We start from the raw sequence: 10379 nt of genomic DNA, 5'->3' as shown, positions 1-10379 counted from the left end.
GAGGCAGAAGAGCATCGTGCGGCGTGCGACAGCCCACCGGGTCATGGGTTTACGGGAAAACTAGACAACAGCGGATGGTTGGACAGGAATGAGGCGGTGTGTTGGACACCTGACGTGTTGTACGGGTGAGAAGCCTGAGGGTTGGTTGTAGAACTGATGTTACGTGGAAGCGGCGACATGGCTGACAGAAAACACCCCACGCTTCACCCCCAAAAAAAAAAAAATGAGTTACTCAGGAACGAACTCAACAAAACAGTTCATGGCAGCTCTGTGAAGAGCAAAGATGAAATACAGGAATTTATGTCTTTATGTCTGGAAGGTGACACTGGATTACACTAATCTACTGTTCCTGAATTAGTAAAGTAGGCAACAGACTTTCACGTATACATCACACATAAGCACGTAATTTGATTCCAAATTTTGGAAGCTGACTTACTGTTCCACTTGTGGGATAATAGGCCACCTCAAACCAAGTTGCAACAAAGACCCAGTTGGCATTAAAGTTCAGTCCTGGAAAGTATTGATTGATGTCTTGTGTAGCTTGCTGGAGAACACTGCCACTGGTGTATTGATTGTAGTAGATCTGACCATTTCCTCTGTTGTCTAAATCTGTCCAGAATGGAGCGATGATGTCTCTGATACGTTGTGGGAACCTCTGACTTGTAAAGTCCCTTAGTGGACCAGTAAATGTTAGGTGTCCATTATGATTGACCTGAAAAAAATAGAAAAGAAAAATATTTCCTGTCACAACATCTAGATGAACAGATTTGGATTTTGTTTTGCAAACCACATAGTGGCAGGAAGTTTAATTAGACAGCTAAATATTTTTATGGTACAAATGTAGTAAATGAATTGTTACTGTTAATTTTACATACATAAATGCTGTTATATGTCCTCCCAAAATAAAAAAAAGGTCTTAGCAGGGTAATCTGTGGAGAACTTCCATCATCTACCGCAGAGCTTACAGTTCCAGATGTTGGGTAAAGAGGTCCTAAGAAGCAATTAGGTAGATCATGACAAAAAGATAGAAAAGGCCTATATGGTTAATATTCTGCAAACATAAATATAAAACATATTTCTCACAGGCTTTTAGTCTTTACTCCTCTGTGAAATGTGAGGCTGATATAAATTGAGGATAAAGCAATAAAAGTCAAATCTTTAGTTTTGAAAAGATACTTACTGACAGCCTGAGCAGTCACTACACCTGTACATGAAACAAAACACGGATAAATAAAATTATGACAAGTTTTTTAAGATTGTAAGATTTTATTTCTGATCCAAAAAATTCGAGTCATCACTTAGGCAAAAATAAACACACCATACAATGGATTAAAGGAACATAAATACAATTACTAACCTGTCATTCCCAAAAGCAGCACAAAAAACACGATTTGACCCGCCATTCTGTCAAATCAGATCTCTTCATTAAAAAGGGAAAAAAAAATTTTAATTTATAACCTAAGTGCAGAGCTAAATTCAGATGAATCTGTTGAATCTTGATGTAATATTAGTTGTGAGTCTCTCACGCTCATTTGAGACTGCAGGGGACACACAAGGCTTTATATAGTTGGGGATATTTACCTAGGAAATGTAATCAAATACTCCATCAAAGGATATTTAGAGAAGAATGATGTCAGTTACCGTCACCATGGTTAATAGTCAAGCAGTAACTTTAACAACCATAGATACAGATCTCAGGCAAAGGGTTTACTGCTGACACAGTAAATCATTCTCAAACTATTAGTGATGATAAACACAGTGTTTACAGTCAGGAAGAGGGAGTGAAGGAAGAAAAAAATGTTTTTTCCTCATTAAATTTGGTGCATGAAGAAAATCGAGAAGCTCTGGCATCTTCTTGTCCATGTTGACTATACAAAACAGAAACTCCAGCTGTAGTGTTTGTAACTGCAGCTATTCTGTAATGTCAGATATTTCTCATTTTACTTGAGGAAAATTTCATCCAAATAACAGCAGAGGCAAAAGCTGCTGCACCCAGGCAGTCAACACTTGCGGGTTACAAAAAATGAATGTTAACACTTATTAAATTCTTAGAATCAATTGTGGATGGACTGATGTCTGATATCACCTCACATTTCTTCTTCTGCACCTCCTTATATAGAGATGACCCTTTTGCAGGCAAGATTCGCACTGCCAATACCTGCCCTGTCAAGGATCTGGTTCATCAACCCAGCATTTTAAGTTATTCTGTATTTGGTTCTTTCTTTGGTTTATTGTTATGTTTAATAAGTTTATACAGTTTAGTCTTGAGTTTAGTTCTTTTTCATGTTTCTGAGGTCATTTGTATTTCTGGTTTATGTTTTCTTGTCTTTGTCTCCTATTTATGTGTCCTATGAGAGTCCATCATGTCCTCTGTGTATGTTTTCCGGTTTGTGTCTCTCGCCCTTTGTGTCGTAGTGGTCTGTCTGTGTTTCATTTCCCTCTCTGTCGCTCTCCATGTCTTAGTCATGTCTTTGTGTTTTGTCTCTATCTGTTCCCATGTTCCCCTCCTTATGTTTTTTGTCTCTGCAGTCTGGTGTGGACTCTCGTTCTCCTTTCCTCGTGTCAAGTTCCTACATCTTAGTCATGGTCTCAGTGTTACTTCCTGTTTTTGTTTTTTTTTACAGTCTCGTCCTGCGTTCAGTGTGTTCAGTTTTGCTTCCCCTGTCTCATCATGTCTAATTCATTCCTGCTGTGTTCCTAATATGTTTCCACTGACCATGTCTTTCCTCATGTGTATATATTGTGTCAGCTTCCCCTTTTCCCTTGTTTATATGTCTCCATGCCTCAAGTGTTTGGGGATTTCCAGGTGTTCCAAGTTTAATGAATTTACTTTTCCCAGTTTAGGTTTTTGTGATTACTTTTTGTTTAGTTGGTTTTCTTGTTTGTTTAATATTTTTTAAAAATCTAGTTTTGCCTCTTCTCACCTGCATTTTGGATCCTCTGACACTACAGATCGTGACATGCCCATGTTTTGGACTGCATTTGAGGGCCACATCCACATCAACATAACAGGTTTGGGTCCAGAGAGCATTGTTTAAACACCAGTGCTGATCATGCTCATTCCTGTATAACTACAGTCTACTAATCTTCTGACGGACGCTTTCAGAAGGATAATATGTTTTCATAATCGGGGTTTCCAGTGGTTTAATGTTTACATGACAGGGGTCAGAAACACAATGTACTTGGAGCAGAAAACATTTTTTATTGTCCAGGAAGGAGAATGAAAATACCCAGGATTGGTGGAAGCTGAACATTCGATCAAACTCCGAGTGTTATCAAGCCAAGCCTTTTTTTGTTTCTAGATAAAGTTTTCATGTCTTAAATGTGCCACTGGATCCTCAGACAAAATAGCACAGGCGTTGTTTATGATCAGTATGAATCAACATTTTACCACTGACATGTTCACTGTGTCAGGGTTCCTGGGTCGGTGACCCAGTGTTTTCAGTTTTGTCACATTTAGGTTATGTTGCCACATCAATGTTCTCATTTCCTGTTTTTTCCCCGTGTCAGCTTGTCTCTTGTGTCATTAGTCAGATTATGTTCAGCCCTGTACTCACCTGTTTCCAATCATTGTCATCGTTCAACCTGTGTATGTAAGTTCCTCGGTTTCACCAGTTCTTTGTCGTGTCATTGATGTTGATGTTGATGTTCGTGTGATGTTGTCCTTCCCGTGTGTTCCCTCAGTTCAGTCAGCCATTCAGTGATCCATCCAGTCAGTGTCCGTTCACCCTCTTTTCATCTGCTCCTTATAATAAACCTTCACCAGTCTTCACTTACCCGTGAGTCCTGCTTTTGGGTTCCTTCTTCCTCGCCTCCACACAACGCCTGACACACTGATTGTGAAACGTGACAGCAGAGATGGCACACTGTGTGTAAAATTCCAAAAGTGAAAATCCTTTCCTTATGAATTAATGCATGTGTAAAGTGTAGAAGTAAATTTCTATGTCATTTGATACACAAAGAGGTGTTTAGGAGGGTTATAGAGTTAGTTATGTACCCATTTGGTGGTTACATGTTTTGATATTTACATGTTTGCACATTTGAATGTTCACACCTGCACTTTCAAACCAGTAATAAGTATGTGTTGAATCTACCTCGTTGTTTTCCCTGCATTTATCCAAATATACGATTTCCTGGCTTCTGAGTGGCCAGTGAAGTCTCATGAGGGCCAGATACAGGAAGTGTTTTTGTTGTTGAGGTGTGCGGTTTGGCCTGTCAGCTGTGGTTGGATGGGAAACACACTCAAATCAAAACACTTGTTGTTTTGATTTGCTACATAAATAAATTTGAATTGAATTACATTAAATTACAAACTCTAACTCCTGGAAAACTGAAATTGCCATTTTAAAGGCTTTTAACATTTAAAGTATTTTATAATACAAAGAATGGTGGATTTTCCCTTCTGTCGAACAAGATGACATTTTTAGTGTCTTTGTAAGCTTTGTAAGCGGCTGCATACTAACTTTTACTTGTCTTTTGATTTGTTTTGTTTTTTTCTTTTATTTTGTTGTAAACAACTTCAGGGTCTCTAGGATGGGAAACAAGTCACAAGATATCTGCTTCAGTTACTGCACTCAAGCAGATGGATAACAATTTAAGGTAAAATAGCACAAAATCCTGATCCTGTTTCAAAACATAACCCATGAAACGTCCTGATGCACGCTCAATCATCCAGGTAAGTAAATGCCCAAAAGTTGATCCTGTTCATCTGGATGTAGCGTCTTCAATGGGAGAAACGTTTTGTCACTCATCCAAGTATTCAAGATACCATAAGTAAAAAACAAAAATGTGGGCGTTGTGCAGGTTGCGCAGCTCCTTTTGGGTACATTCCTCCTTTCATTCTTTCATTTTCATTTACTGAGAAATGAAACTAATATCAATCACATAGTAATCATAATCATCACATAATCTTTGCAATTTATCAGAATAAACAATAGCTTTGATAGGAATAACATGAAATGTCCTGGCAGCAATGATGACAATGGGATGTGGATAATAATTGTTTCTCTTATGTATTTAGGTCAGCAATTATTGCACAGCATTAGCCTACTTAGAGTAAGAACAGGTTTAAAGCTGTGTGCAGGCTCAACCTATTCATTACTCCACCATCAAGTTGGCTTTCACCCAACCCAATCATTCCTGGCTTCCAGTCAAAGTTCACCCAGTGCAGTATTTACACATCTACAGTTCCAGCACTCATATAATTAAGATAAGATAAGATAAGATAAGATAAGATAAGATAAGATAAGATAAGATACCTTTATTAGTCCCACGAGTGGGAAATTTCATGTTAAGGCTGCCGACCAATTGCACGCAATGGCGGCGCCATCTTACCCTCCGACCATACATACATTACACAAAAACATCACATGGGGAAGACAATTAGAAACTGAACGTGACATTGGTTGCTTCACTTGCAGTGCTTGTGTTGAAATCCTGAGAAAAGTTCAACTTTTCAAACACCAGTGCATGTGCTAGCCAGCCACGTGATCTTATCAATGGAAATATCATGAGAGAGCGCGACAGATAACTGTTAAACATAATCACCATGTTGTAAATGAACAAAGTAAGTAAAAGGAAATTTGTCAGGCAAACACACTGCCCAATATTCACATGGATCTGTGGATTCACATAAATCATTGTGAATCTTGCCTTCAAATCACTGCCACTTTTCTGTTAAAGTATTATGAATGCCACAATCAAAACCTCTTCATGGGCAAAGCATCATTAAGGCAGGTGGGTCTAATGTTTTTACTCCTGTAACTGTAATCCAAGTTGATTTTCCCGATATTTTCCTTTCCTTCATGAGTTCTTGATTCTAATAATTAACCATAGTAAGAATTTGTGGCCTGAATTTGTGGTGACAGCCCAATTTTTGTTGAGCAGGGAAGGAGGAAAAATGTCTTATAATAAATGCTATCAAGCCAAGCCTCGTCTTATTCTTAAATAGGTCATTATGTCTGTCAGGTTTATATTGTCGATTGTCATTTTTGCTTAGAAATATCTACTCATATATGCTTAGAAGTATATAATCATTTGTAGATTGAAAGAATGTCTCATCCTAGGAGGTCTGTAACAACTCTGTGTAGCATGAAGAGGGGGGTGCGTTCACTCCTCTCCAGAGTGTTCTGGCATAGATCACACACCTCTTGGGATCATGAGCAAGGTTTTATCTTTTCTTGCTGATATATGGTATAGCAAACACATCTATATCTGTTTTACTCTAAGTGCCTTTTCTTTAGATGAACTGCTGGACTTCCAGACCACACACACACTTACACAACGCACAGGCAAGGTACTCTTTGTGTGTATGTAGACGTCATATGTTAATGAACCTATGTATATTCATGTAACCTCAATAAAAGAGCAGTGTTACGGGGGAGCGGACGAGAGCGACTGGGGTCAAGCGAAGGAACGGCGTTTGTCCAGTTCTCTCCTGTGCACGAGAAACAAAAACAACTTTGCCTACTCTTGTCTTGCTTTGCTGTGTAGTTAAATTGTCTTGAACGTTCCAGCGAATAGGTTTAAGCTACAATGTCTTAAAGGTAACGCTTGCAACAAACAAGCACAGATGCGCTTAACAATCAATGAGCAACAATTAAAACTATGTTATTTGGGAGATCATTCCTACTCTCAGTTTAGAATCATAAGCACAAATGTTTTAACAGATGAGTCACTGATTTGTGGAATTGTGACAGCAAAGATTGCATATTGTGCACAAATACCTTTACTCCAAAAATAAACATGGATAAAAATCCATAACAGTATTGCGGGTTGCAGCTGGGTGCTAAAGATCAACTTGGCCTTCTACTTCAATAACAGAATGACTAAGTGAGACTTTATTCAACAACACATTTTACTGTATGATCTTACTGGAGATAAAAAAAATAGACATTGTTCATAATCAGATTTTTATTACATATTATGAATGATTTGTGATACATTTAGGCAATTATTCATTAACTTTTATTTCAACTGATAAAACGAAGCAAAAATAGTAATCATGTTATGATATTAAATTGTAGCTCAAACAGTAGGTACCCAGTTTATTGTACTTCACTTTGTACTATCGCATTATTTTGTAAATCCAAAGTAGTGTTGGTTGAGTTTCTGAGAGACAAGTATATGTGCACTAAATACTTTATTTAATCCTTGATTTGCCCTTGATTATACATCATTATTTTAATTATGATGTAGATTTAATTATAAAAATCTCACACAGAAACCAAGAACAAGTTAATCTTATCAACAAACAGTGAATGCAACAAGAAGGTTAAAACTTTAATATCACACATATTTTATCCCATTTAGATTTAAAGCCAACTTACTGCAAACCTTACCACAACTAAAGAAACACTCCTCAAGAAAGACAAAGACAACACTCAGATGAAAAATACCATTGAGAAGTGACTGAATAATGAATGATTTTCAAAATATGGATCATTTTTGATCTCCAGAGTTTTGGCGGTTTCTAGACTGGAATTTTGGGAGCAAATCGTTTGACCAGCAGGGTTACCAGCATGCTGGCTAGGATCAAACTGGCCAGCAGGGCCAGCAGAGGTGTCACCTGGCTTTGGCCACTGTTTAATTGCATCACTGGGTCTGCAAGAGAAGAACCAAAGTTTACATTTACTTTATCCGTGAACTTTATGTGATCAATAAGAGTGCAAGGTGAAGAGACATGAGAGCTTCAATGTACCTCTGCTACCTGGCCTTGAAACAAGCGGTCCAAGTGAGATGGATGAAGTGTCATGGAAGGATGCATCCCTCCGAACTCGCCTGTGATAACCCGGGTAACAGCGCTGAGAGAAAAAAAATGTTTATAGGCTTCTGCAGATTTAACAGATTTTAAATTTATTAGGTAAGAATGAAAACCAATAAGAATTTAAAACAGTGGTACGTACAGCTGTGCAATTGTTGTGTCTCAAAAGACACAGGTGCACATTGCAGTGAAGGTAAATGGATGAATAGTTGGTAAAAGTGAACATCCTGAAGGAGAATCGGGCCTCAGTAGAGATGCCGTTCTGAATCAGCTCTACCGTTCCATCGGCTTCATTGGGACACCTGGAAGACAGGCAGACGTTTAAATATCCCACATTATAAAGCAAAGCAGCAGAATTCATTATGAGGAAGAATTGGTGGAAAAACCGAGGAGAGGTCTGTCTGGGTCGGATTCTTTCAAGTTTCAAGTATTCTAAGACAAGGTGACACTGCAAACGTGCTCTTACTCTGCAGTAATAAGATCCCAGCGGACGGGGTAATTTGGCATGTTGACTGGTGTGGCCCAGCAGGAGTCCAGAATGGTGGAGATCTGGCTTTGATCCACTCCTTCTGTTCTCACCGCCACATATAACCTCTGATCTATTTCCATTTGTATGTTTGTGTCACTCCTGAAGGGGAAGCGGAAGCCAGGGTCCTGGAAGGGGATCATTCTCATGCTGTACTGTCCTTGACCGATTGCAATCTTCTTCCTAATGATGCTACAAAAAACATAATAATACTACAAATGAGTTCATTATTAAATGATGAACATTATTAACATGCATGAACATCAAAAAGTGTAATGTTAATGTGCGGGCAAAAATGACGTTCTCATTTTCATGTTTTTATTTTGTCTCATTGTCAGTATTGTGATCTTAAAGCACTATCTTTCAAAATAAGTTCCCAAAGATGCCTGAAGTGCACATTTAATTACATAAAACACTGGAATATGTAAAGATCTAATCTAAGTATTGTATATAATGCATAGGAGATGTATTGTTACCTTTCTACAGGATTGATGCCCACGGCCATAGACAGGGCCTGATTCAGGGGGTATTGGCAGCAGAAACGCAGATTGATGCTCCTCTGGCGGCTGATAAGACTTCCATGAGGATCCACATCACCCTGGACGATGTTCTCATACATGAAATGTGTTCCGTTGCTCTAAAATTAAAAAAACAAAACATTACAAATTGAATATGATTCATTTATAATATAAATGACAAAACATGACATGTATAATAACAGTGACTATCCATAATATTTTGGTTTTATAACTGTACCCTGAGTGCTGTCCCACACAGATGGTTGTCATTGTCAAAGTGGAAAACCAGTCGACCATACTCAAGAGTCCCATTGCAGGATTCATCTCGGAGATGGAGGGCATCAGAGTGAAAGCCAACCTCAAATAGCTGACAACGGGACACGGACATGGTGCCTGAACTACTGGCACAAGTGATGGTTGAGTCTGTTAATACAAGTTTAAAAAGAAGAATAAGAAAACAAATAACTAACAAATCCCATTTTTCTTGTACAAACTGCACTGCAGTAACCATTGCCAATGACCCAAAAATAAAAACAAGGTTTAAATAGGAGCTTCCTTCACCATAGCTTTCATTGTTGCGGCGATGGTGGTGTTTCATCACAGAAGCAGCCATAGACACCGTCCTTCTTACCACACCACTCGTACTCTGTGCAGTCCAGCTGTTCACATGGGTCTGACTCCTCTGCAGAAGAAGAGTGACAGGGGTACAATAAAACAAAGCCAATCTTTCAAGAAAAACCTGTTAAGCTCTATCAAAAGACATCAAAAAGACATCACTTAATTATCCCAGCACAAACTTACCACACAGTAAACCAGAGCGCCAGTCAGGGATGTCTAGCCCTAGAACAGAGCAGGTTTTCTCATAGGCTGAGACAGCAGAACACAGCATGCCATTGGCTGGAGTGTAGAGGCAGAGGTCGTAGACACAGGAAGTGAAAAATGGCTCGGGGTCAGAGTGCAGGTGACAGGCTCTGAATGGACCGGTGGTGTTGGTGATGACACTGCAGAGTTGGGAGTATTCTTCTCTAAGGTGCAAGTCATTCAGTCCATCGCCACTTCTTTGATCAGTAGACCCACATCTGGAAAAGACATTATATGTTTAACACTTTGGGAAATTTTGTGTACTTTGGTAAAATGTCCTGTACATCTACACTCCCATTCACGCTCAACACAACGGTACATTTATTATTTTTATCTGGGATGTAATATATGCTGTTGTCCTTAAATGTCCATAAAATCTTCTCATTCAAAGCAAGACATTATGTTATATGAGTTGATGAAGGTCAACAAGACTCTATTTTGGAATATCCTAAAGAAGTTCCAAACAGCTCACCCCTGGTTGGCTTCTTGTTGACTTCCAGCTCTGTCCAAAGTCATTGTCATTTTGTGCCAGGTGGTGCCATTGGGTGAGACTTTGTCATCCCCAGAGTCGCCATTGAAGTTTCCACACATACCTGTGACTCTGTTTTGACGGTTTTGGGCGATTTAAAACAAAGTAACTCTGGCCATCAAACTGGACCGCCAGGGTCAAGTGCAGGGCATCGAAACTGATGTAGCTGACTTCATTACCAGC

The 10379-nt window shown here is 38.9% G+C and overlaps 2 protein-coding genes across 2 annotated transcripts; both read right to left on the bottom strand.

Moving 5' to 3' along the window:
* Positions 1 to 297: 297 nt before the first annotated feature.
* LOC120744105 (sushi, nidogen and EGF-like domain-containing protein 1) lies at positions 298 to 1616 on the bottom strand. The gene is made up of 4 exons (XM_040048241.1): positions 1358 to 1616; positions 1181 to 1204; positions 876 to 991; positions 298 to 712 (listed from the first exon to the last, which is right to left on the bottom strand). Exons 1-4 carry the CDS (start codon positions 1401 to 1403, stop codon positions 389 to 391), a joined length of 510 nt encoding a protein of 169 aa, XP_039904175.1. The 5' UTR covers positions 1404 to 1616; the 3' UTR covers positions 298 to 388.
* A 5281-nt stretch (positions 1617 to 6897) lies between these two features.
* LOC120744106 (alpha-tectorin-like) lies at positions 6898 to 10258 on the bottom strand. The gene is given in 10 exon segments (XM_040048242.1): positions 6898 to 7602; positions 7700 to 7802; positions 7905 to 8064; positions 8229 to 8480; positions 8765 to 8925; positions 9045 to 9229; positions 9368 to 9401; positions 9403 to 9488; positions 9608 to 9885; positions 10140 to 10258. Coding segments are annotated over 10 exon segments (1509 nt in total). The 3' UTR covers positions 6898 to 7471.
* Positions 10259 to 10379: the final 121 nt, after the last annotated feature.

This window comes from Simochromis diagramma, unplaced genomic scaffold (genome assembly GCF_900408965.1).
Source record: "Simochromis diagramma unplaced genomic scaffold, fSimDia1.1 OVJJ01000555.1, whole genome shotgun sequence".
In the NCBI taxonomy this organism is placed as follows: domain Eukaryota; kingdom Metazoa; phylum Chordata; class Actinopteri; order Cichliformes; family Cichlidae; genus Simochromis; species Simochromis diagramma.
Note: the sequence above shows the minus strand (reverse complement) of the source record. Positions and strands in the feature narration are given on the sequence as shown.

Excerpts from the sequence above, each read along its gene's own strand:
- LOC120744105 (XM_040048241.1), bottom strand. The coding sequence starts at position 1,403 with ATGGCGGGTCAAATCGTGTTTTTTGTGCTGCTTTTGGGAATGACAG. Across the intron at positions 1,205-1,357 it reads GCTGCTTTTGGGAATGACAG|GTGTAGTGACTGCTCAGGCT; the intron begins GTTAGTAATTGT and ends TTTCATGTACAG. Across the intron at positions 713-875 it reads GGACATATAACAGCATTTAT|GTCAATCATAATGGACACCT; the intron begins GTATGTAAAATT and ends TATTTTTTTCAG.